The 26,400-nt window shown below is 40.4% G+C and overlaps 1 protein-coding gene across 1 annotated transcript in view; it reads left to right on the top strand.

Annotated features, from left to right (window-relative positions):
• Positions 1–26,400, top strand: part of COL4A4 (collagen type IV alpha 4 chain) — a 113,925-nt gene that overhangs the window by 35,560 nt on the left and 51,965 nt on the right. The window contains exons 5-22 of the mRNA XM_079782112.1: positions 813–947; positions 1,944–1,988; positions 2,462–2,578; positions 3,997–4,065; positions 6,820–6,855; positions 8,148–8,210; positions 8,521–8,556; positions 8,771–8,812; positions 9,918–9,998; positions 10,773–10,826; positions 11,091–11,150; positions 12,038–12,082; positions 12,398–12,451; positions 13,479–13,548; positions 14,081–14,185; positions 18,074–18,238; positions 20,616–20,705; positions 22,801–22,964. Coding sequence (XP_079638238.1) covers positions 813–947; positions 1,944–1,988; positions 2,462–2,578; positions 3,997–4,065; positions 6,820–6,855; positions 8,148–8,210; positions 8,521–8,556; positions 8,771–8,812; positions 9,918–9,998; positions 10,773–10,826; positions 11,091–11,150; positions 12,038–12,082; positions 12,398–12,451; positions 13,479–13,548; positions 14,081–14,185; positions 18,074–18,238; positions 20,616–20,705; positions 22,801–22,964 — 1,431 coding nt within the window. The remainder of the gene's footprint in view (positions 1–812; positions 948–1,943; positions 1,989–2,461; positions 2,579–3,996; positions 4,066–6,819; positions 6,856–8,147; positions 8,211–8,520; positions 8,557–8,770; positions 8,813–9,917; positions 9,999–10,772; positions 10,827–11,090; positions 11,151–12,037; positions 12,083–12,397; positions 12,452–13,478; positions 13,549–14,080; positions 14,186–18,073; positions 18,239–20,615; positions 20,706–22,800; positions 22,965–26,400) is intronic.

Below are 26,400 nucleotides of genomic sequence, written 5' to 3'. Positions count from 1 at the left end.
AATGATGAAGGGAGCCTGGGAGAGGGCAGGGAGCGGGTCCCGGGGCCAGGGGCAGGTGCTCCTGAGAGGCAGGCTTGCTTCCTCCAGGACAGAGAGCTGTGAGGCGTGCAGCGTCTGTAACGGAGCATTCATTCGGTGGATCGGTCCACCTCACACAGTGCCGAGGGCAGCAGGGAGCAGGAGCTGCTCACCTCGGCGCCAGCAATGTTCCCACTGTGGGATCCGGGGAGAACTGAGCTCAGGAAGCTTCTTCCCCTGGACTAAGAGGTGACCTCTTGGTTCATGGAAAGTCAGATTGGGGAAACACAACCTCACACGGAGAGCCTACTTCACACTTACAAGAAATTAAGTAAAAGCAGCTAAAAATAAATGTTTCCCCGTCAAAGGGCAGATGGATCATTAGCCATTTGAAGTAAAGAAAAGATCTGGCAGTTTTCTCCCTGCTCCTAACTTTTATCACTAACATAATGGTAATAAGACTTTTATTATTTTTAAGTTCCTGGCTTCACCAAACAGCTCAAGACTTATAAATGTCATCCACAAAATGAAAGTAATAAAAGAACTATTATCAATTTACAGATAAGTATATGTGTCTAAGGTAATTCAGATTTATTGTACTGCTTAAATCCAGATTGAAAAAGACAATGTTACTGTTTCTTATTTTTGTGATGAGTTAATCATTTGTGTTTCTATATCAGAGTTTGTTCAACCTCTAATTCTTCAATCTTCTGTAAGCCCCAGTGGTCATATATTTGTATTAGAAGACATTACTTAAGAATCAACCCACCTCCCTTTTTAATCTTCCTTCTTAGGGTCACCCGGGACCACCAGGGCCACAGGGTCCTATTGGACCCCTGGGACCGCCAGGACCCATTGGGATTCCAGGAGAGAAAGGGATGAGAGGGGAGAGCGGCCCTCCCGGAGCAGCAGGGGATAAAGGCGATAAGGTAAGCCTCTTCCGAAGGGCCACCCACCAGCACTGCTATGCCAGACTTGTTATAATCACAAGTAGGACCTGCTTGCGCCTTATAATAAATTAAGTCTAGACTCCTCTTCCATAGCACCCCTCCTTCCCCAACCCCTCCAGAGGAGCTTGCTTATCTGGATCTTTTCTCTGCACTTAAATGCATGACTGCACCCAGCGGGGAGTTGTACCGGTTCATGGCTTTAAAAAAACACCTAAATGCTATTATGTGTACCATGCTGGGCATTTTTTTTTTTTTAACTCAACCACTCAACCATGTGGCTTAAAGATCATTCCATATCAATTTATGTCGATTGAACTTATTCCTTTAAAAATACTGTTTAATATGCTGTAGAATGGATAAAGAAAACAATAGTTCTTCCTTGTTGAGAATTTGAGATCATGTCCTAATTTGTGTAGAGCAGGTGTGAGAAAGCAATCCTGTGAATTACCTGCGCTCACATTTAAGAGTTTGCTTCTCCAGGGACTGATAGATTCTGAGACGTTGAATTCCCAGCTTACAAGGCACTGGACGTTTTCTTTCAATTGACGCTGCCAAGTTGGCTTCCTTAGAACAAAAAGTATGACCTGGCTGGTTTGGCTCAGTGGATAGAGTGTTGGCCTGTGGGCTGAGGAGTCCCGGGTTCGATTCTGGTCGAGGGCACATGCCTGGGTTGCTGGCTCAGTCCCCAGTGGGGGATGTGCAGGAGGCAGCCAACCAATGATTATCTTTCATCATTGATGTTTCTATCTCTCTCTCCCTCTCCTTTCCTCTCTGAAATAAATAAAAATATATTTTAAAAAGTATGAAAGGTTAATTCTTAAATGTTGGCATTTAAGTGTGTGTGAAAATAAGTAACCATGACTGCTAAGGGTTAAAAATAATGAGCATTAATTATTTACGTTTTTGAAGAAATTAACTTGTTAGTCTAATCACTTAGTAACTTTTATAACTTAGTTTTATTGCCTGGAATTTTAGGGTCCCACTGGTGTTCCTGGATTTCCAGGTTTGGATGGTATACCTGTAAGTATCCCTACATTTTCTCCACTTTTTCAAACACTCCTCAAAACCCTTAAAATCACATGTTCAAAAAATATATATGCACATGCCTACTCATAATGACAGTTTTTATTTACTGACAAATCCTAACTTTTGGAAGTGTGTTTAAGACTCTCATTTCTAATATGAAAGCCACATGAAAGAAGGAAGAGGTATTTTGGGGAGCTTTACTAGTCATTAGAGTCTAAGGATTTAAAGGAAGTTTCCTCCAAAATCTCCAGAATACTCCAAACTGAATGAATTTGAATTGGGGCATATTAAAATTTACTTATTGATTTTTACTATGCTACATAGCACTGTGGATGGGGACGGAAGTTTCACAAAATTAAGTGGTATGTGTGTCATCGTTGCCATAATTTGGGTACCCATACTGCATAATCCTTGTCTTATAGTATTCTTGCAAAACAATGCTTCACTTATCATTTTGTTTCCTGTAGGGGCACCCAGGGCCTCCTGGATTCAGAGGCAAACCTGGCATGAATGGCTGCAATGGCTCAAGAGGTGATCCAGGGTTTCCAGGAGAAAGAGGAGCTCCTGGCCCAGAAGGCTCCCCAGTAAGACCACCCACAGCTTATCCTAATGGGAGTCTTAAGTGAAAGGCCCCACAGTGGGAACAGGCTTGGTGTGCTCAAGAAACAGAGTTAATACAAGTGTGGGGGAGCATGGTGAACAGGTGGGGCGGCTGGGGGATGAGGACAGAGGCGGGCAGGACCTAGGACACCTGAGGTCTTGTAGACTGTGGGAGGAGGCTGGGTTTTCTTTTCCATGCCATAAGAAAGCTCTGGGTGGTTTTAAGGGAGGAAGCCATATGACCTGATGGATGTGCCATTGAGATGCTCCTGGCTGCTGTCATAGGACCAAAGCTTATGTTGTTTATCATTCAGGGTTCACTGCAGACCTGTGTGTGTGAACGAGCAGATGTGCAGGAACCCGTCACAACAGACTTTGAATGGAGTGATGTGATCAGTCAGTGATCATGATTCCCATGTCACTTAGGGGTGATCTGTGGACCCATGAGCTAGCAGTGAAGTTTGTGCTCCATGCAGTTACTCAGTTAATGCAGTGGTAACTGGATTTCGAACCATTTAGTTGGAGGACTGGTGCTCTTTTACTCAAACGTGGGACTGAAATCCATGCCTTTTGGAACTATGGGGAAAAAGGACTGCCTGTGCAGGCAATCTGATTGCTCAAGGGAACTGGTGAGGAGCTTACCATTAAACCAGGAGTCTCTCCCATCAGAAGCAAAGCCAGGCACTCTCCCAAGAGGGGTTAACTTTGACATCTGCATGTCTTTTGTAGGAGCTTGATATATGAAAAGGGTTAAAATTTTTATGTGGTAACCCAGTTGAGGTATATTAATATATGGGATATTAAGATATCTAATGTGAAAACTTTTTGGGGAAAAAAGAATACACTGAGGTATTTCATTCACTTTTTAAAAATACCCTAAATAAACATGCAGCTACATACAAAAAAACTTACAAAAGGGACATGCTGATTTTTAAAAGTTAATCTTATAAAGGGTGCATAGGCTCTATTTTAAATACAAATAGTGAAATAAATAAACTAAATTTTTAAACAACTGTTTCTATGGCATATTATTGACAACTGCAATGTTTACTTATAAGAATAATACATGTAGATTGTGTTGTGCAATTTCCCTGCTATATAATTAATAAATATCTATTAATATATTAGTATAAACTACTCATATATACCATATATTTATAATAGAAATATATTAGTAGATACTCTATCTTTGGAGATTTCTTAATAGATTTTAACTGAATATTGAATGACTATATATGAGAACCTTAAGGTGATAATGACAATGAAGAGAATAAAGAAATCTTCACTAGTGAAATATGCCTATAATGGTAATTTTATTGGTGAGTAATATTTCACATGGGAAATAAAATGCTAAAATAGTAATGTGCTTTTCTCCTCTCTTAAGTGAATGTTTTATTTTCAGGGCTTTCCTGGGGAAAAAGGAGAAAAAGGAAATTCAGTGTTCATTTTAGGTGGCATTAAAGGTAGTCAGGTAAGCATTCTGATCATGGTGGCTTTAAAATAATTTTTCCCCAACATAGGTAAACCCATACAGGAAACACATGAACTGAGATTCCCTTTGAAATGTTCCTGAGCATGCTGGGTTTTTAAAAAAATATGTTTATTTATTTTTAGAGAGAGAGGAAGGGAAAGGGATAGAGAGATAGAAATATTGATCAGAGAGAAACATCATTGATCAGCTGCCTCCTGCACGCCCCCTACTGGGGATCGAGCCCACAACCTGAGCATGTGCCCTGACCAGGAATCAAACCAGTGACCTTTTGGTTCATGGGCTGATGCTCAACAAATGAGCCACACCGGCCAGGTGGCACGCTGGTTTTTATCCTCACCCTGGCCCTCTGCATGGCACCATTCTTCTTGTGTGAAGCACTTGGCTTTAGCTGCTCCGGCTGTAACATTCCAACACACACCTCTCCACTATTTTTTGCAGAGTGGCAACGGATACACCATTTCAGGGTTTCTCAACCTTGGCACTATTGACATTTGGGGCCAGTTAGCCACTTGTGTGAGGGATGGCCTATGGACTGTAGAATATGAAACAGTATCTCTGGCCTCTACCTGTTAGATGCCAGTAGCAACCTCCACCCACACAATATCTCCAGACATTACCAAGGGTCCCCTTGGGAAGAAAAATTACTCCCAGTTGGGAAGCACTGTTTTATTTGTAGTTAAAATGCGATATGAATACTTGCACCCCAGTATACTAGAAGTTATCACTATTGAACTGGAAAATTATGGAAACCTTATAGTACTCTCCTTGGTAAATTAAATGCTTTTGTGTTTCTAGCAATGAATGGTATACAAATATTCAGAAATAAGCTCTTGAATGACCACTTCATCACTCTAAAACAAGTAGCTGTGGACAAGAAGAAGGAGATCACTAGAAAGAATAAGTCAGGAGGAGAGATACAGTACATTTTCATGACACGATCACTTGTCATAAGGTAGAATATTTTACAACAATTAGATAAGACTAGCTCTAGGTTGCTCCTACTAAACCCTGAGTTCCATGCCACTGGAGGGGGATCCCTTTAGCGAGCTCGCAGTATTTGTGTGTGGCCTCTATGCCTATTTATACTTGTTAGGCAATAAAAATTATGCTTTTTTATGGCTTAAACACTCTATTAATAAGCTTAGTATTAAAAGCAGGGTCATCTAGGAACCAGCATGTGTATTAGAAGAAGTGAACTGACACTTATCTACTACTGTGACTTTAAGTAACCCATTAACCTCTTCGAGCCTCATTTTCCTTATTTGTGGAAGGAAATTAAAATAATATCTACCCTATCTTACCAGTGCTGATGATCTATTATAATAATTTATATTGTAAACTATACATTTGCTGTACAATAGGAGTTGTGGTGGGTATTTTTCTTTATAATTGTGCAAGAGAGAACAGGTAAGAAAGAAGGGAATGTGGATATAGAGAATTCATCATCTTAAGGAGAAACAGGGTTAATAACCTTGGAGAAACAATGGTCTTGAGAGCCTATGTCACACACATTTGGATGGTTATTATTTAAAAAAAATGGAAAATAATAAGTGTTGGCAACTCTGTGGAGAAATTGGAGCCCTTGTGCATTGCTGGTGGGAATGTATATGGTGCAGATGCTGTGCAAAATGGTATGGTGATTCCTCAAAAAAATAATTGCATAATTAACCTATAATTAAGCAATTCTATACCCAAAAGAAATGAAAGCAGGGACTCAAAGAGCAGATATTTGTATACCTAAGGTCATAGCTGCACTACTCACAATAGGCAAAAGATGCAAGCAACCCAAGTGTCCACTGAGGAATGAATGGATAAACAGAAAGTGGTATATACATACAATGGAATATTTCTCAGTCTTTAAAGAGAAGAGTATCCTGACTCATGTTACAACATAGATGAACCCTGAGGTCATCATGCTGAGTGAAATGAGCGGGTCACAGAAGGACAAATAATGTGTGATTCCATTTGTATGAGGTTCCTAGAGTACTCAGATTCATAGAGACAGGACATAGAAAGGTTTTTGCCAGAGGCTGGAGGAGGGGGATGGGGAGTTAGTATTTATTGTAAACTGGGAAGAGTTTACATTGGGGAAGATGGAGAAGCTCTTGAGATGGATGGTCATGATGGCTGCACAACAATGTGAATGTACTTAATGTCACAGGACTGTCCACTTAAAAATAGTTAAAATGTAAACTTTTATCTAACATATATTTTACAATATGTTATATTTTACATTTGAAAAAGAGCCTGCAGCCCCTTTGATTCTTTAGAGTAAGTGGAGTCTCAGGGCAGAGTCGCAAAGTGGTGGATTTGCACAGAGGCAGCGGGGAGAGAATTTCACGCCATTCCCTTTACCTTTACTCTAGGATGACCAACGGAGCAGGGTGTCTATAAAGCGAGGCAGGGTCTGGCACGTGGACCAGAGAAAGACTGTGATGAAACGGGACCATTGGGTTTAGAACATTTTAAATTGAAAGCTGAAACCGCATCTTGATTCCACGTGCTCAGGACTCCAGCACCGCCTCTGGTTTCAGCTGAGTAGAAGCAGAATTCGGGCCTAAGAATGGAGGCCCATGATCATCTCCACAGAGCCCTCCACAGTTGTCTTCTCAACCGGGAAAAATTGAACAGACTGCACGTTAGGCCAAACCCCCTGTGTGTGTGCGTCTACTTTTACATCATGTGTTTTAGGAAATGGTGTTGCTCTTTTAAAGCAATGTGTCATTATTGCAGGGTGACAGAGGGAACCCAGGACCTCCCGGCTTACCAGTAAGTCTGAGCGGGCATGTGCTTTTGTGTGATCCCAGATAGCCTTCTGTCCCCACAGTTTGTATGTATCACAGCAGGACCAGCCGAAAAATGTGCGGGACCCCCCCAGTGCAAAATGAACATATAGGTCCCGTGTTCAAAAAGTATAAAGAATGTCAAGGTGGTGAGAGCAGAGCATGAAGTCAAGCACGAAACCCCATCTGACTGCACAGGTCACACCCGAGGCCGTCCTGGAACCTTGGCAAGCTTCCAATTACCTTCCTCTTCTATGTTTCAATAATCATTTGCTGATGTACATACAGTCATTGATATTTAGAAGAGAAGTCTGCCCAGACACTAATATATGTCAGGTGGAAAGACTGCTGAATCAGTCATTGCGTATCATATTTAAAATTTAGGGCCATTTTCATCTCCCTGAAATTTGTAACTCAATGATTATATTAGTCTTTCCAATTTATCAATGTTTACAAGATTACAACTTAAATCCATTTCCACCTCCCAGTTGTTAACCCATAATTTTGCTTGGTGACTTCTGGCTGTAGACAGGAGTACTTACCCAGGTTGATTTCCTTCCTACTTCCGAAGCTTGGTTTGCGTCATTATTAATGAGATACCTTGATGTTGCTGTGAAAATAAAAACAAATTCATCCTCCTGAAGAGAACAATTTCACTGCACACTTGCAAATCATTTCACCTGGGCAGAGTCAGTGGGAGAGCAGAGAGCCTTTCTCCACAGCTGTCCGTGTGAATCTCTGTAATTATGCCACAACTTACAGGTTACAGAAAGTTGACTTCTGGCTTAACCATCGTGATCTCAAACTGGGGACAGCATTTCTATTCACACTGATCTGAAAGGGCACGCTTAAAAATATATTAAAGAATATAAATACATTCATATTTTCATATATTAATGCTAATTAATATTAAAAACTAAAAAGTGTCCTGTTGTATATCAGAGTTATATATGGAATTTAGGAGTAGCCAGTAACAAGTTTCTTTGTTCTCTACCTATGCTATTACAAAATTTATCTGTAAGTAAGTAGATTGATTTCTGGTGTTGAATTTGATCCTAACATAGGAATTTGTCATACCTGCCGGAGTGATTGGCCCATGGAGCTCTGTGCCCTACATCCGAGGCAGAGCTGCTGGGAAGACAGCTGCTCCAGCAGGGGGATGTGTTGGGACTGTGATTCCTTTGGAAATTTATATCCACTTGGGATTACATGCAGCTCTTGCTGTGAATGATGATTATGGATTTGGGTAAAAAATGCACTGATTTTTCTCATGTTTAGGGATCAAGGGGTGCTAGAGGACCAGCAGGCCCAATGGGATCCCCAGGAGAGCCGGGGTTACCGGTAAGTACAGCCCCACTCATGCTGCCCCTCTAAAAACCAAGTTCCCATCTTGGGTCAGGCACAGGTGGGCTCTTTGAGAGGACATCACCTGATGAATCAGTGCACGCCCACTCCTTACCTGTGTGAGTCCATCGAGAAGCATGGGCCCCTCCCGGGAGGTGGGTATAACAAGCAGCCTCCCCCATGGGTGAAGCCCATGGGTGTTTTTAAGTAAATTAGGGGTTTCCTAAAGAGGAATTGGGACAACCAACAAAGACACATTCTGGTTTCTGCAATTGATCTGTGATTTGTGTTTTTGCCATTGATTTAGGGGCCTCCGGGCCATCCTGGGAGTCCGGGTGTGAAGGTAGGCAGCCATGAGGAAAATATACAAATAGGACCCAGGTACAGTGAGACTAAACGACCACTGATGTCCGTCGGGATGATGTCTTTCCTCTCACTAGACTTCGCAGTGCATTTAATAAGTGAACTTCAAAAAATTGCTTGGCCAGAAGTCTTGTTTGTAATTATTCCTGTAATATTCAAAAGCAATTCAATTAATTTATTTTTTTCTTTCTCAGGGCAATCCTGGCATGGGAGTCAAGGGGCAGATGGGAGACCCGGTAAGAACCCCTTTTGCCTGGAGAGCAGATGTTGACATGTATGTGCTGCCCGGTAGTGGAGGCTGTTCTGATGATCACGTAACTGCGTTCATTGTCTCATCGCTGCCCAATTTAATGGCTGGGACTTTTCTCTGCTGAATTATTATGGTACCATTACCCTTGACTATAAAATGACAGTTCTGACAAAATTAAACTCTAAAACTCAAGTCCATTTATATGATACACTTCACCCCAGCAGGAAGAGAGTGAAGATTTTTGATACTATATTATATTCGGAATAGCAGTTTTGTTTAATTACTGATTTGTTTGCCTTAACTTTATAATTTTATCAAAATCCCAAGTTTTACACATAAATAAAAACATAAATAACCGGAACCAGAGCTCTTAGCAATACACGATCCCCGCTGCCTCCCTCTCTCACATTGACAGCCCTTTCCACTGAAACATGGATGTTGGCAAGACAAGCTAACATGTTTCAAAATGGCAGCTCCTCTGGCAAAAGCCTGAATGTGTAGCAGTTGGGGAATGGCTCTTTCAACAACTGTGGGCAAATAGTTCAGAAACTGGAATCTGCTCTGTGCCAGACCAGCACGGTGCTGGGTGTGGGGCTTTACAGGACAGACGGGATCCCCTCTCTCAGGGAGTCCCAGTCTGGTTGGGTGCATGGTGTACAGCCATTTAACAAAATGTCACATTGCCAAAGACATATTGGAACATTTCCTGATGTGGGGAGGCGCCTATGATATAATATTGAACAGAAAATACAGGTTATAAAAGTGTACGCTCAATTTTATAAAAACTACAACAATAACAAGAGGACTCTAAAATATACACTCATTTTAATGGAGATTATCTCTAGGATGGTAAGATTATGGGGCACTTTTATTTTTTAAATTTATTTTTAACAACAAGTGTGTATTAGTTATGAAAAACAATAAATATTTAAAATTACATCGTTTATATGTCATGGTTTTAGTTTTAAATCCATGACACACGGGATTTTAAGCATTACATCACAATCCATGGGTAAAAGTCTTCCTTGTACTAAATTTTACTTCAAAATAAAGTTTATATGAAATTCCTATTATCTTGATTTTTTTTCAAGGGTGAGGTTGGCCAGCAAGGTTTTCCTGGACCGACCCTACTGGTACAGCCACCTGATTCTTGTCTCTATAAAGGAGAAAAGGTAATTTCCAGTCCCTATGTTACTTTGGTAAAGTGGTACTAGCCACCATTGCTTGAACACGTACCTGAGCCAGCCAAGTCCTGAGCACCTACACCCATCACTGCATTAATCCCAACCCCACCTTAACAGGCTTGTACAATTATTAGCCCCATGTACAAAGTTGGAAAATGAGGCTTGAAAAGATTACCAATGTTTTCAAGTTTACCCAGACCTAGCTTGGGCTGCTCAACTGTGACATGTCCTTCATCAAATATGCCCCATTAATATTGTCTTTGGTATGTGGGCTGACAAAAACACTATAAGTCCAGTTGTCTGGGCTTGATGTTTTGATGATAGAAAAGGAAACTGATGCATAGAACTGGGCACATAATGCACTCTTGGTAAAGATCAATTCCTCTGTTAGCCTCCAGTGCTGATGTTATGGATGCCACATGCAGGTTCTGTTGATGATGTTCAGTTACTGGATTAAATTTTACTAATTGGCTCAAAATGAGACATTCCTCTCAGTGGCTGCATTCCCAGCGTGCATCTGTTGCCATGGCTCCATGGTCATTCCCCACCTGTGCCCAGATGACACACCTCTCACACAGAACTGGCCCGAACAGTGTCAGGCTCATAGGTGCTCCTGGACCTTAGTTACTAATTAGTGACAGTTGAAGAGTAATTTCTTATTTTAAAAATTAATACAATAGATGCGTAAAGACAATTTCTGAGATGGAATGCAATGGGTAAAATAATAATAATAAGCCAGATTACACTCATTATGACTTTTAGGGTGTAAAAGGAATACCTGGAATGATTGGACCTCCAGGACCTCCAGGACCCAAGGTAATTTATTGAAGTCACTTTTTAAAAAATGTGTATGATGTGCTATCTTAATTTTTTTTTAAATTGTGTTCTTTATCATTGCTTTAAATGTCAATATATGTTACTAGAATTTGTCACTATTTTATCATAATCCTGTAGGGTTTCTATTATAAAGTGTTGATTTCTTTAACTTGCTGGCAACAGGTTTTATTTCTCATTTTGTGTTTGCATTCCCTATTGCTGAAATATTGTTGTTTGAACCCCTGTAAATGCCATCTTTCTAAGGGAGAACCTGGTATTGGGGAGAAAGGAGAAAAGGGCATCCCTGGCTTCCCAGGCCCTCGGGTAAGGACCGTTCATGCCACCCTTAACTTCAGTGAGTATGGAGGCATTTCTTTCTTACATTTTTATAAAACTAGATCACTACTTCTGAGAGCTCAAAAATGGGATTGTTTCAAATAGGAACAATAGATTTTTGACAACAAGAATTGTATAATAGCTCAAAGTCCCAAAACACCCCTTCTATTGACATCATTTAGATAAAACTGGCAAGCAGGAGATAGAAGAATTGGAGGAAAGTACCAGGATTGTGGAATTTCCTGTCTGGCTCAGTGTCAGTGTGATAGTAACTTGGAATTGTTCATTTAATCCTATTTGATAAAAGAAAGTACTGATGTAGGGGCAGGAGCTAAAAAAGAAGCACAGAATCAGGCCTCAAACATCACCACACATGTCACTAATGTGGTCCCCATTCATAGAGTGACTACTGAGGCCAGACCCCGTAGGCATGGGTATTGGGTTTATTTGGCTCTAGATTTAGTGCTGAGTGGGACAAAATTGGCTTCCATGGTAATTTTTATTGCTGATAATGCTTAGAGCAACTGTTAATCTGTAGGCAAATTATATTGCAATGATTTCAAAGATTTTTAGACAAATGCAAGCATTAAGTTAAATAAACTAAAATGGAATAGTAACAACAACAAAATATGTTTTTAATTTAAAGTACTGGTGAGGACATACATTTTTAAAAATAAGACTAAAGACCAATTAAAATAGTAAATGTGATAAAGAAATGAAATCTACTTTATATTTATTTTCTTTTATTCAACAACCTTAGCGGATAAGATGAAATATGCCTGTTGCAATCCCATCACGTGAAACAGGATTCCTTGAGCTGATGCATGCATTTTAATTTAATTCAGTTTGTGTCATTTTTTGTGTGAATTTATTAGGGTGTCCCTGGCTCCTATGGATCTCCAGGTTTTCCAGGATTAAAGGTAAGTGTACAGTATGGATAGGATAAATACACTTTCATTAGTAAATGCAATTGAGTGTCATTCAAAAGTTGGACCAATGCATGCAAACACACATGCAGAATTGGAAAGGGAGACATATTCACTTTACGAATTACATGTTTTAGCTGTGGGGGCAAAGACTAAAGCACAAAACTGCTGCAACCCCAAAGTAGTGTTAAGATATTAAGATTTTGCACAGAATCTCTGTGAGCGTGTGTCGCTCAAATTACATGACAATGAGATAATTTGTCACCTAATTACATTTTTTATAAAAGGCATGTTTCTGGTTATTTATAGGGCGAACAAGGACTGTTTGGAACTCCTGGATCATTTGGATTTCCTGGTCCAAAGGTAAAAAAAAAAGTGAACCTGTTAGAGTATCCACCTGACAAAATTCCACATCCCTTATGTTGTACAATATAGGTTTTAAAAAATATTTCAAAGAATGATTCAAAAATATAACTTTTGAAAGAGACAGAGTTAATTTTGTATGTATTATTTTATTGCATGTTGTAATGATTACATTTTACATTTGAACAATGATCCTTTAGAAAGTTCAAAAATTTCCATGGGGATCATCCAGCATCTCGATTAAAACCAGAGGGAGCTGTGGAGAGCTCTTTGCTTTTACCACCACTGATTTGTTTCTTTGCAACCTCGGTGACCTTACATTCAGCTCTAGCCCAGGACAAGCCATGGTAGCACTAAGAGGACACAATGAAGGGGACCATATTTGCTGTTAAAATAAAATGTGGATTCAGCTCTTGTAGGTGAATAATTTGAATTTGTCTTGAATTTGTCCTAGAGTGTCAAATCAGACATTAATGCTCATGATATATTTAAGAAACTTTATGGCTTCAGAGGTATCTAATTTATGAGGATGGAATAACTTTATTGGAGTTAAAAACATTTTCTTTTTTTGTTAATCCTCACCTGAGGATATTTTTTTCCATTGATCTTTAGAGAGTGTGGAAAGGAGGGGCAGAGACAGAGAGAAACATCGATGTTAGAAACATCGATTGGTTGCCTCCCATATGCGGAGATCAAGCCTGCAACCTAGGTACATGCCCTTGACTGGATTGTAACACAAGACCGTTCAGTCTGTTGGCCGATGCTCAACCAGTGAGCAGAATTGGTGAGGGCCATTTTATTTTCTCTTGAGAGAACTTTTCTAGTTGGTTATTTATTTCTGTGCTTAGGGAAGAGGTCGAATGCCTGTTTTTCCTAGAAGTCCATGAACTATCCATTTCTCTAGTCGGCCTATAGTCTTAATTTCTTCTATGAATGGACTCTTGGTCCTTATAATATTTATTTAGTGCTAGGCAACATGAGAAAATATTCCTATTTCTAAGAAAAGCCAATGAATTAATGATTCCAGGGGGATCCCGGAGACCGCGGATACCCGGGACCACCAGGGGTGTTGACGACTCCACCTCTTCCACTCAAAGGTTTGTGTTTCATCCAGGTCCTCCATTAATAATGTGGAAATGGGGTTTGAGTATCCCTGAAAGAGGAATATGGCCCAGTATTGCCATAGTTTGCACACAAGGCAGGCTAAATAGGTGAACTTTAGCGCGAATTTATAATTATACATCTTGGTTCATCTCTAACAGCAGACGCATCAAATTTTATTTTAGTATGTACACTGTATGCTAGGATTTTTTTTTCTATGTCACCTTTCAGAGAGTAGGGTTTTTTAGCTATTAAAATATATGTAAAACCATTTGACTAAGACCTACCAAGATGGCACCTTCAAGACCAGAGCGGCCTAAATCAATGACAGACAGCGCCACTCCAAGGTCATGCATCTGCAGACCAGATGAAAGGCTCATATCTAAGATATAACATTTAAAATATGGAGGGAAACTGTAAAGCAGTCTCCTAGTTGTATTTCAGCAAGCATCAGAGAAAGTACTTGTGTGTGGATTTTAAAATTTAGGTATACGTTAATATATTCACAAGTGTCATTCTTTTTGGCAGGTCCTCCGGGGGATCCAGGACTCCCTGGCCGCTATGGAGAAATGGGGGCTGTTGGGTTCCCCGGTCCCCCCGGCCCCTCTGGTCGACCAGGGGAAACCTGTCCAGGTATGAATCCACTGGCTTTATAAACCAGGGCTGCTACATCCTCCTCTGCACCGGAGGTTTTCAACTCTAGCTGACACTGAATCACCTTAGGAGTGTTTCAAAACACCGAGGGCTGTCTCTACCCCAGACAAAGAATGTTGGACTCCCTGGGGCAGGGACCCAGGCATCTGCTGTTATTAAAGTGCCTCGTATTTCTAATGGACAGCCAGGGTTCAGAACCACACACTCCAACCAGTTAATCACTTGCTTGGAAGAAACCCAGGTTCCTGGGCCGCACCTCAGAAATATTCAGTCAAGGTCTCAGGGGTGTGGTGAGGAATGTACCTGCATAACAGGCTTCCCAGGACAGCATCATTTGCAGACGAGATCTGGGAACCGTGTGAGGGTTCCCGTGTTTCTTTGGGTCTTCTCCACGCTCTTGGAGGGCTCGCCTTTTGACACCTAATTGTCAAAATTGACTTCGTCCATCTGCTCCCAACTTAAAATTTCCCACGTGAAATGTGGAAATACAAATCTCAAATTAAAAAGTAAAATTTTGATTCAGTCTAAGTTAAAAAAAGCACACCACACACACAGCAAAACAACAATCTTCCTCTTTCCCTCCTCCCCCCCAAAAAATAAAATAAAATTCCCTATATATGCTTTTCTCCTTTCTCTCTTTCCCCCAAGCGTGTTACCTTTACCTTTCTCTCTCCTAAGCTCCAAGGGCCCTTCTTCTGCCTCTTTCTAAATAAACTTTCTCTTATAGTTTGGGGGGAAAAAATCCCCTCTGTCTCATGGTAATATTTGATGAAGAGCCTGGAAAATAATTCTATTGACCTAAGGACTTTGAACTCCTTCAAGTGCTGTGCTGGTTACTATTCCTAGTAAGATTAGGAACAGAAATGTAGAGGATATTTGCATTCTACAGCCCAGGAGAACTGATTAAACATGTGAGGGGAACAGTCTTGAATAAATGTAATTCCATGTAGTCTGTGTTTCTTCTTATATTTTCCGGGAGGATTAAGAAGTTTCCTGAAATATTCAACTGCTAGCTCCCGCCTTCTTGTTTAATCTTTCATGAATCTAGTTCCACTTTGGGGGATCTGATGGCCACAAGGGTGGCAGAGCTTTGCTTGGTTCACTCCATCTTTAGACACTGTAGCCTTGGCTTACTTGACCTGAGCCTGTATAAACCATAAGAGCACTCTTTGGTCGGGAACCATTAGACTCTGGTCTTAGATTTCTCCTTTTGGGTTTGTTTATAATAAACTAGAGGCCCGGTGCATGGATTCGTGCACTGGTAGGGTCCCTCAGCCTGGCCTGCAGGGATCAGACTTCGACATCCCCCGAGGGGTCCCAGATTGAGAGAGGGCGGTTCTCAGATGATGCACCCCAGAATTGGACTCCCTCCTCTCTGGTTTCAGGTGCATCAGCCAAGACCCACCGCTGCCAAGTGACCGCAGCTCAGCAGCTCCTACATTGAGCATATGCCCCCTGGTGGTCAGTGTATGACATAGCTACTGGCTGGTCGGCTGGTTGCTTAGGCTTTTATATATATAGATTGCATTTACATTACATCACACACCTATGTGTGTCCACATATACATATAATTGAAACAGAAATTTCACAACATCATACCTTTAGGGTATATGATGCATTCCTTTGCTATTCCATTCTTTTCTTCTGAAACATTTTTTAATGCTGGCCACACTTAATTGATTTCAAGCTCTTCAAATGGGTGGTCAAGGCTGAGGTATGCCATACACTGTAGCCCATTCTCCCTGTTGGAAGGTGGTTGAGCATTTCACTGGCATTGGCACAAGGCAGCATCCAGGTCCATCCACTCATCGTAGAGACTCAGAGTCAGGTCTTAGGAATGGCATGAGGACAAGATAACAGCCAAGTCTGCAGGAACACATGTTCTTTTTGCCTTAATACACCAATGTGTAGAGCCTTTATTATACATATTTTATTTTTTAATGGTCTACAGTATTTAGCATGAGGTAAGCAGGGCTTTGGGGTCAGCCACCTGTCATTGAATCACAGCCCTGCCACTTAGTATAGTGAAACAGTTATGCATTCACACTAAGGACTAAGAGCTTTCCAGGTTCCTCTACCTACAAGTTGTGTGATCTTGGGCATCTAGTAAACCTCTCTGTGCCTCAGTTTTCTCGTCTGCAAAATGGAGTTCTTGTTCAGGTTGAAAGAAGTAATCTATATATCTATATCTATACCTATACCTATACCTATACCTATACCTATACCTATACCTATACCTATACCTATACCTATACCTATATCTATATCTATATCTATATCTATATCTATATCTATATCTATATCTATATCTATATCTATATCTATATCTACCTATATCTCTACCTATACAGTTCTTAGACTACAGCCTGGCATATAGTAAAGACTCACTGATGTTAGCTATTATTTTACTCATATTTGGCCTAAATTTTCCATGGCTTATCTCTAAGGTACAAACTTTGCAGGATTGTTTGAAGAGTAAAGATAATGTGTGGAAATATGTAAAGCCCCAGCACATATACACACAATAATGAAAGCCATTATTTAACTAGCATGCTACATTACTGATTATCGACAGGGTTTCAGTGTCTATCAATGAACTTATTATCCAAACCTAGTGACTTAACATAACGACAATCATTATAGTACCCTCCACTCTTTCTGTGGTTCAAACTAGAAGGGCTAAGCTGAGCCATTCTAGATCAAGGATTGATTGCAGGAAGGAACTGGAATGTGAGACTGGCCAAGCATCTCCCTCCTACATCTCTCATATAACCTCAGACCTCTTTGTGGGTTTATACTTCACTTAGGCTGGCTTCCTTACAATGTGGTGGTGTTGGAACAGTGGGTTTGCTTCTACGGTGGGCCAGGACTTCAGGCCCAAGTGTTTCAGCTCACATGGCATAAACGGAATCACCTTTAATAATCCAGCCTTGGAAACCATTGTGGCACTCCCATCGTGCTCCATGAGCCCAAGCAATCACAAATGCCTGCCACATTCAAAGGGAGGGAAACCCTCCACCTTGCGATGGGGAAAGTCAAGGTTCCACAATAACATGAGGAACAGAGCACCACGTGGCCATCTTTGAAAACTGCAATCTTCCACAAAGAGATTCTAGAGCCAGGGGTGCTTAGGAAGACGGCTCAGACAAGTGGTCACCGTCACACAAAGGCTTCCAGCTGTCTTTAAGGCAAAGCCACCAGAGAGGGAGTAGAATGTCAAGGGAAAGCAGGCTTTAGCTTCTGCTGCATTACTCACTTTGACCTCCTCTGAACACACTGAAAACTAATCGTTTGATGAGCACGTGCTATTGTCAGATATTGCACTAAGCTTCTTAGGTGGATTTTTTTATCTAGTCCTTGTAATAGGCCTCTGAGACAGACATATAGGATTAAAGATGTTAAGTACCTGTGGCCAGAGAGGGAGAGGCCAGGTTCAAATCCAGCACCTCTATGTTTCCCCACCAACCTAGGTTGCCGTGGTGCTTCATGTCCTATATAGATGGTTTTGTGAGTCCATACTTTTATTCACTAAATGTGCTTATTGATATTATTTTTACCAAGTTATCAAGGTGGAAAGATTGAAATAAATAACTTTAATTAGATAATATATATTTCTTTCCCAATAATACTAAAGAATGGGGAAAAGGAGAGAAAATCTGATTCCCCAAATCTGTTTGTTTCTGCTTATGTGCTTGTTTCATAGCGGGTGAGGCATTTTGATGACGGGGATATTCAGTTATTTTTTAATTACATTTTTCCCCCTTTAAAAACTCCCTCAGTCCAAGGCAGAATGCACTGCTTTGATTTCTAACAGACACCTTTAATCTGAGAGTCTGTGTGGTTTTCATTCTTGGTTTCTCTTGGAGGCATGATGGGACACCCTGGGCCACCAGGGTTACCCGGGCATCCGGGAGTTCCAGGGGCAGCCGGCCCTCCTGCGAGACCTGATTCCGCTCCAGGAAAACCAGGGGACCCGGGACCACCCGGACTGCCGGGAGCACCAGGACGTCAGGGACCTCCGGGATCAGATGGTAAAGTGCTCCTCACTCAGTCATTAGCATTTATGTTGAACTTGATATCTGTAGTGTCATTCAGAAAATGTGACTTTCTAAATATTTAAAAAAAATTCTTCATATTTCCTGAGCCAAGTTTTGTGGTATTAATACCACAAAAAATATAAACTGATACTATTAGACTATCACATCAATGAAAGCATATCATACTATTTGGTGGAGAATTTAAGTGTAATGATAGAATTTTGTAAGTTAATACAATTTGTGTTTTTTAATGTAGTTTGAATTTTTATCAGAGCTATAATGGACCTGGCTTAGGATTCAAACAGTTCTACAAAGCCAGTTATGGTGAACTGCCATCCTATGCAACCCCTTCTCCGGTTTCTTCTTGGACCTTTGGTTATTTGTCTCTATGTTGCCATTCAACATACTTGTATTGTTATTTCTTAATTTTTTGGTTTGAGCATTATCTTTTGCATTCCCTCTATATAAGATAAATTTAGCTCTCTTTTCCTCCCTCCCAACCACACATGGGCACACTGGAAAATATTGTTAGTATCCTAATTTCAGTCAAGTAAATAAATACTCCGTGTTTACAATGAATAGTTATAAAATGCCATTCACCAATTCTGCCACATAATACTATCTATCATTACTTTTCTAGCATGATATTTTGCTAACAATTGTCTTGTTTCCTTTGTGTGTTTGCTAATTCAACCTGAACCCACCTTGAATTATAGAAATATCCCAATAGTACATTATAACTCATTAAATATTCTATCAGTGTTACCTCTTTAAATAAATCTCTCCTGGAGCTTTTGAGTTGTTCAAATTAGGTCAGGTTTCATTTTTAATCGACTGCTGAGATACTGTCTTGAGATCTACCTTCACCATTATTCTGGGCACTCTCTCTTTCTCTATCTTTGTTTCCTACCACATATATTTCTTTCACTCATTTACTCTCTCATTATACTCCTTGAGAAAAAGCTTGAATTTGGGGGATCTTACATGTCTGAAAATGTCATTAATATACTGTAGAATTTGATCAATAGTTTGGCTGAGTATAAAATACTAGGTTGGAAATACTTTCCCTCAGGTTTTTAAAAGCATTCTTCACTGTCTTCTAACTTCCAGTGTTGTTTTTAAAAAACTCCAGTAACATTTAGATACTTGACATTTGTTTGAAATCTGTTTTCTGTAAAAACTTATGAGTTTTTCATGTCCTTAAATTTCACAGTGATTTGCCTTTTTGTGTGTGTGCGTTTGCATGTATTTGCAGGCATGTAGTGGGTACTTTCGATCCAAATCTTCATCTAAAAAATTTATTAAACTACTTATTTGAAGCTATTCTCTCCTCTCCCCACTCTCTGTTTTCTCTTTCTGGACTCTATAGATTTGTCAGTAAAATCTTTGATCTATTATTCTTTACTTTTTATTTTTCTGTAACACTTTCTAGGAGATTTTCTCATCTCTGTCTTCCAACTTTGCTCCTGAATTTTTAAATATCTGCTGTCATATATTTTTTCTAATTTTCAAGGATTTTGTTGTTGCTAGTGTTCCCTTCTAATGGTTCCTTCTGCAGCAGCCGGTTCATGTTTCAGGGATAAAATGTCTTCTTTCACCTGCTTTTATAATTACATGGTTTCTTTTAAAGTTTTCTTCCTGCTGCACTGCTTTCTGCAGCTTTGCAGGGTTGTTGTTTTATCTTGCTGCAATTTTTGAGAAAGAGATCTTGTTTGTGGCCTCATTGTCTACTTCAGAGGTTGCAATTCCTGAATTTTGGAAGGGATTTCTGATATAAATTGTGTTCTTTCTTCGCTTTCCTTACTGCCTGCTTAGACTTCAGCTTTTTTAAGGGTCTGCTAAGTCTTTTTACATTTTTGCCGTTGTTTCCTTTTCTTTAGTTTGAGGTTTATGCCTTTTTATAGTATTCTTTCACTGTATGCTATTTTATTGGAGTTTGGAGAGAACAAGGAACTTACAGTTTGCATTCTTCATGTCACCCTTAATCAGGTATCTCTTAAGTTTTGCTTTCACAAGATCTGCTTTATGCTTTCTTCATTAGGTAATTATTGATAATTGGAAGGGAAAACGATCCTTGTGATACACTTACTTTTAGTGTTTTGGTTTGTTTTGTTGTTGTCCATTGCCTTGCTCTGCAACCCACTAATTAGTGCTGAGATTAGTATGACTTTACCAAAGGTTATGGTGGCAGAAGCATGCTGTGACAATTATATGGTCTATTCTTATGTCAGAGAGAAAGAATCAAGAGGAATGAAAGAAAGAATGGGCTGAGGGGAAGATGTGAGTGCAAGAGACACTCCTAACTTGTGCTGTAGGAGACATTCATAAAACGGTGTGATTCTCTCTGCCCATCCCCTTTCCCACTATAAAGTTGTATATTGTAGTGTCGGACACCCTGGACCACAAGGACCGAAAGGCAAAATGGGTCCTCCAGGAAGAAGAGGCTCAAAAGGAGAAAAAGGCAAGTATGCTGCACAGGTAGCATTCCTAGGAGCAACGGCATGTGCAGGGTTGGGAGGCACTTACCACGCGTACAATGTGGCATTTCATTTAGATTTGTCACTGCCCTTAGTTATCCCTGGTAAATACTCCCCTTCATTACATGCTCATCATGTGATTAGATCTTTCCAAAAAGTCAGCTCCTAATACCTTAGAGAATAAAGGAGAGACTTACCTGCCAGGAAATTTTCCTCAAAGTAATAGTTTTTCCAAGAAATCCTCTTGATGCCTTAAAAGAAGCAGAGAAAGAACAGTATTGATCTTTTATTTTAGTTCCCCTCTGTGGGTCCCCTATTCCCCAGACTCATCAAGTGCGTATGGCTCTGTTTCTCTGCCCTGACTTGTTCGGTGCCTTTTTGACCATCTGAGTCAGGTGGGTATGAGAGCTGAGGAGTCTGACTATCATAAAGACACTTATTTTGAGATTGAAAGTCCTGATAATTACATTGTAGTGAGTTATCAATTGTAATGTTCAATGCAGTCAATGTAATCCCTCTTCACATATTCTTTTGCTTCTTTAAATGTTCAGGGTTTATGCTGTAACCAAATTTCTTTTTTTTTTTTTTAATTTCTTTATTGATGAAGGTATCACATATTTGTCCTCGTCCCCCCATTCCCATCCCACACCCCTCCCCACACATGCCCCCACCCCCCTGTTGTCCTTAACCGCTGGTTAGGCTCATATGCCTGCACGCAAGTCCTTTGGTTGGTCTCCCCCTTTACCCCCACCCTTCCCTACCCTCCCCCTGAGGCCCGACAGTCTGATCCATGCCTCCTTGTTTCTGGGTCTGTTCTTGTTCATCAGTCTATGTTGTTCATTATTTCCCCTAGATGAGTGAGATCATGTGCTATTAGAAATACACTTATAAGAACCGAAAATGAGACAAGCAATAATGGTTATGGTGACAGGCAAATGAATCAGTGTGTAGTGAGTTTTTTTCTGGGCCAACAGTTCTTTTGAGACCCAATTTCAATGTCCAACAGTTCCTTATGTGTACATGTCAGCACTGACATTTCAGTTCTGGATGGTGGACAAATGGTGGTAATGCAGGTCCGACTCTGTCCGGTTTGGTCCTGGGCAATCTGCAGTGATGCACAGCTGCTAACTGCTAGTATGGGAAGGCCACATCAGCGTCTTCCGTCTCTGGACTGCTTCTCTTCTGTCTTCATGGCTGGAGTAGTCCTGTCGATTCCTCTCTTGCTGGAATCCACATGGTCTCGGAGTTGTTTTCTGAAAATATACAAACATATTCTCGACCAAAGGTTAATAAAGGAATATTTTCTATAAATTTGACTGGGGATCCTTTTTCAATTTTTGCCCAAATGATTTTCCTCTGGCTTGTTTTGTCACCTTGTGTGTTTTTCATGGGTGTCTTGCTTTTAGCCTTACAATTAATTTTCTAACGTATTAATTTTCTAGATGTAATTTACTTACAGGATATTTTTCCTTACATGATATTCCTCTACTATCCCCTCCTTTTTTGATTTAAATGTTAGGAGGCTTTTGAAAATTTTATAATGTATTCTTGGTGGCTTTTAAATTTTAATTTTTTGCACTATAATATAGCTGTTTTAGGTTCATTATATGGTGCACACTTTTATCATGAGATGAAGTACCAATAAAAATTTTAGTTGACTCTTTAGGAACTGTAACCAAATTTCTGTTGTTGATTCTTTAACAGGAATCAACCAAAAGACCTTTTTTTCCCCCCAAAGGAACCAAATAAGAAACAAACTTTTTTTTTAAAAGAAGCTTTCTTATTATTAAAGTTTCTTAATTAGAATTGGACATCAGCTTTCCCCCTAGAATTTGTCAGGATGACTTTATTAAGATTCAAAATACCCCATTTGTATAGAAATGATATATCCACCCCATATAGCCCATGCCTGGATACCTACCCCACTCCGTGCCCAGGCCCCACAGTACACCTTATCAGTTATGCTAAAAGAATTGTGAACATTAGACTCTTTATTTTCACTATTTGTTTTGTATTATAAAGCCTTTATTGGGATTTTATTCAGGAATATGACAAAGCTGCCTTTTATCCTCTGTCTAGGAAATGCGGGGCTCTGTGCCTGTAAGCCTGGTCCCATAGGCTCGCCAGGCCCTCCAGGACTTCCTGGGAGGCAGGGAAGTAAGGGAGACTTGGGGCTCCCTGGATGGCCTGGAGAAAGAGGTCACCCAGGCCTCCCTGGTGCTGAAGGATCTCCAGGGCCACCAGTGAGTAATTCTTACCAGTAACAATCTTTCTAGTTAAAAGAGACAGAGGTAGAATTCAACAGGACCTGTTTCTATTATATTTTGTTTTGAACCTATAAATATATCAAACTCCCAAAATCATCTGTATTCATTCGTTTGTTCATTCATTCATTCATCCATCCATCCATCCATCCATCCATCCATTTGATTCATATTTATTGAGCACCTACTATGTTCTAGATGCTATTGTAGGTGCTGGGGATGCAGAGGGGCCTCTACTCTGTTGGGAGGACATGCACTATATACTAGTAACATCCTGATGCATAAATATACAGCATGGCAGGTGGCGATAAAGGCCAACACCATCTGGTGTGGCTTGAGTGGACAGAATGAAGGGAAGAACAGAAGGAGAGGAAGTCAAAGAAGTGGCTGAAGGATAGGAGGGTTGCTGAGCGTGGGGCTTTGTGAGTGGGTTGGATTTGAGTTTTTACTCTGGATGACACAGAACAGCCAGTGTTGAATTTTAAGAAAAGAAAGACATAATGTGACATTCATTTCCAATGGATCATCCTTGTGGCTCTGTTAAAAACAGACTGCAGGGGACAAGGGGACAAGTAGGTAGATTGTGGCAACAATCCTGGAGCAGTATGATAGAGCAGGGATTAACATGGTAGTACAGCACACGGGGGGGAAAGTGGTCAGGTTCTGCATATATTTTGAAGGTAGAGCTAACAGGTTGGCTGTTAGACTGGACATGGTACATGAGAAAAAGAGACATAAAGGATGAAGCCAAGATGGCGAAGACAATGTGAGGAGCAGGCGTGGGTTTGTGAAAGGACACAGTATCATTGGAGACATCTTACATTTGAGATGCTTAGTGGGCAACCAAGTGGAGATGCCGAGGAGGCCAGGGGGGTGATATTCAAGTTGAGGATTCAGCTCAGAGGTAGAGGCTGGAGATATAAATATTGGCATTGTCAGAGTTTATATGATACTTAGTGCCAGAGAGTGGATGAGATGTATCTCAAAATGGCTCTCATATGCTGACCATTGCAATGACTCAGGTGGAGACATAGCCTTTCAGCTGTCCCTCGGAATAAAATCACTGCCCCTGGGACTCTCTCTCCCCTGGAGGCTGGAGACAGCCCTCCTTCTCCTCCTTACTAAAGAGGCTTAATCCTTGGGTGACCTGGAGCCTGACTATCAGCACCCGTACCCTTTCCATTTCCCCCAGGAAATCTCATGAAAATAAGGTTCCGATCTGAGACCCTGAAGTGAGGGTGATGATTGAGCTGTCCCTGCACCACCCCGTCACACTGTAAAGCGCACTTGCAAAGTCTACTCAACAGGAAGCTAGGTCCTTCACGCGTGTATGTGGAATGGACTTGGTTACAATTATTAAGTTCTTTGCAATTTGTAGTCTGCTTTTCTAATTCAGCATTTTATTATATTCATTTTTTCGTTGCTACTTAATCTTCTTAATGAAGACTTTATTGGTTCTGAAATATTTTTGCAACTTTCTATTGAGTTGCTTCTCAGGGCTAATACCTTGGAGTGTGGATTATTAGTTCATTCAGGGTTATCCTGGCTATGGTTTATGGAATTCAGTTGCTCTAAGAACTTGTCTTTAAACTGGCTGAATTTTGGATGTTTTTGTTGTGTATGGTTCTCTCGTATAACTTCTGTGTATTAAATTTATCACTTTGTGGCCACAGTTAGGGACCAAGTTTATACTATGGGGCACCATGAAAGGAAAAGAGGGAGAGAGGGACAGACAGAAGGAAGAAGCATGAAGGAACAACAGATAATCACTGTGGGTGCCCTCATTCTTCTGTGTATCTCCTCTGTTGTTGTTGTTGTTGTTGTTGTTGTTGTTGTGTGTGTGTGTGTATTAATAATATGAGATTTATGGCCATCTTGAGAAACTGGCAGTTCATTAACATAGGGTCAGTGCATTCCCACCGCTGCTGGAAGCTGAGAGGTGGCTGTGCCCCTGGGAGGAGGTCTGTGTTCTCTGGTCCTCACCATGGCCACCTATCTACTTCCCTCAGAAGGACACGGCCCCCTAGCCACCGCAATTGAAGTCTCTGATCCAGACCATGTATGAAACAACTAGTACATGCCTGGCAGAGAGGACATTTTTGTTGCTGCTGGGATTTTGTTGTTGTGTTAACACATGTGTTTAGTGATCTCGGGTCTTAGAATTGTAAAAAAGCAGCTCTTGATCCCAAAGTGGCTGGGAACCTCTCTGCCCCAGGTGTTTTTTTAGATTCAACATTTGTTTCACTAGAGTCTCAGTGCCATGATGGCAGGGCAGTCTTCAATTGCTGTGTCCTCAGATCTCAGAATAATGCCTGGCTCATTGTAAGTTCTCAATAAATGAAGTCTCTAGTGAAATCTAAAGACAGCACTGGTAATTTTTTTCTTACTAGCTCAATTAGGACTATGATCTGATTCTAGTAATTAAAACTCTAATGCAAAACATTAGAGCAATTTACAATATATTCTGAGCTGCCAATGTGCTCACTGATTATCTGCCCAGATTTCCATGGTATATCCATTCTTCCAGGGCATTTACTAAGCATGCCTGTATTTTCTTTCTGGAGAGAAACTAGTTCAAATGCTATGTGAATAGTTTTCTTTTGGTAGCCTATCCATCAAAGGACATTTTCATTATTCATCTCTTGGATTGGATACTATCCAAAAAGGTGGGAAACCTTTTTTTTTCCTGCCAAGGGCCATTTGGATATTAATAACATAACTCAAGAGCCATACAAAATTATCAACTTAAAAATTAGCCTTCTATATTTGGTCAAACATTTCATTAACTTACCCCTAATGCCTTGGCAGGGCCAGACTAAATGATTTCATGGGCCTTAATAAAATCCCTGCAGCAACAAAAATGTCCTCCCTGTCAGGCATCTACTTATGACTTAGCATAGACAATAAAAATAAGAATTTAAGCAACACTCAACCCATGTGAGCACTTTATGATTTCTAAAGTTCCTTTCCTGTTGGGTACATTTTTGGCTTCTTTACATTCTCACAGTTTGATGTTGCCACTGTGCTCATGTCTCTGGTATCTTCTCCCCTTTATACTTCACTGTGTATAAAGTACTAGGGGCCGATTAAAGGCTTCAGCATGTTACAAGATTGTATGAAAATAAGACAGCATGGCCTGTGTGAGAGCAAAGCAATTGGTCTGATCAGTCATTTTGCCTCCTTTCAAATTCTTGTCTATGTTTTTTTTTTTAAATTATTACCAGATAAGTAACCTTCAGCTATGTTTAGTGTTTCTATAACTATATTTACTAGAATGCTTAGCCACTCCAATATACCAACAGCAGGTTCTAGGTTTTTGACATGGCTTGCTATTTAATACTAGGTAACACTTAAAAAACATGACCCAAATACTCCAGCCTTAGAGCAATTGATGTCAAAAGATGATAACCCCATC

The sequence above is a fragment of the Cnephaeus nilssonii genome, assembly GCF_951640355.1.
Source record: "Cnephaeus nilssonii genome assembly, chromosome: 10".
Classification (NCBI taxonomy): Eukaryota; Metazoa; Chordata; class Mammalia; order Chiroptera; family Vespertilionidae; genus Cnephaeus; species Cnephaeus nilssonii.
This window is presented reverse-complemented; position numbering and strand designations above follow the sequence as displayed.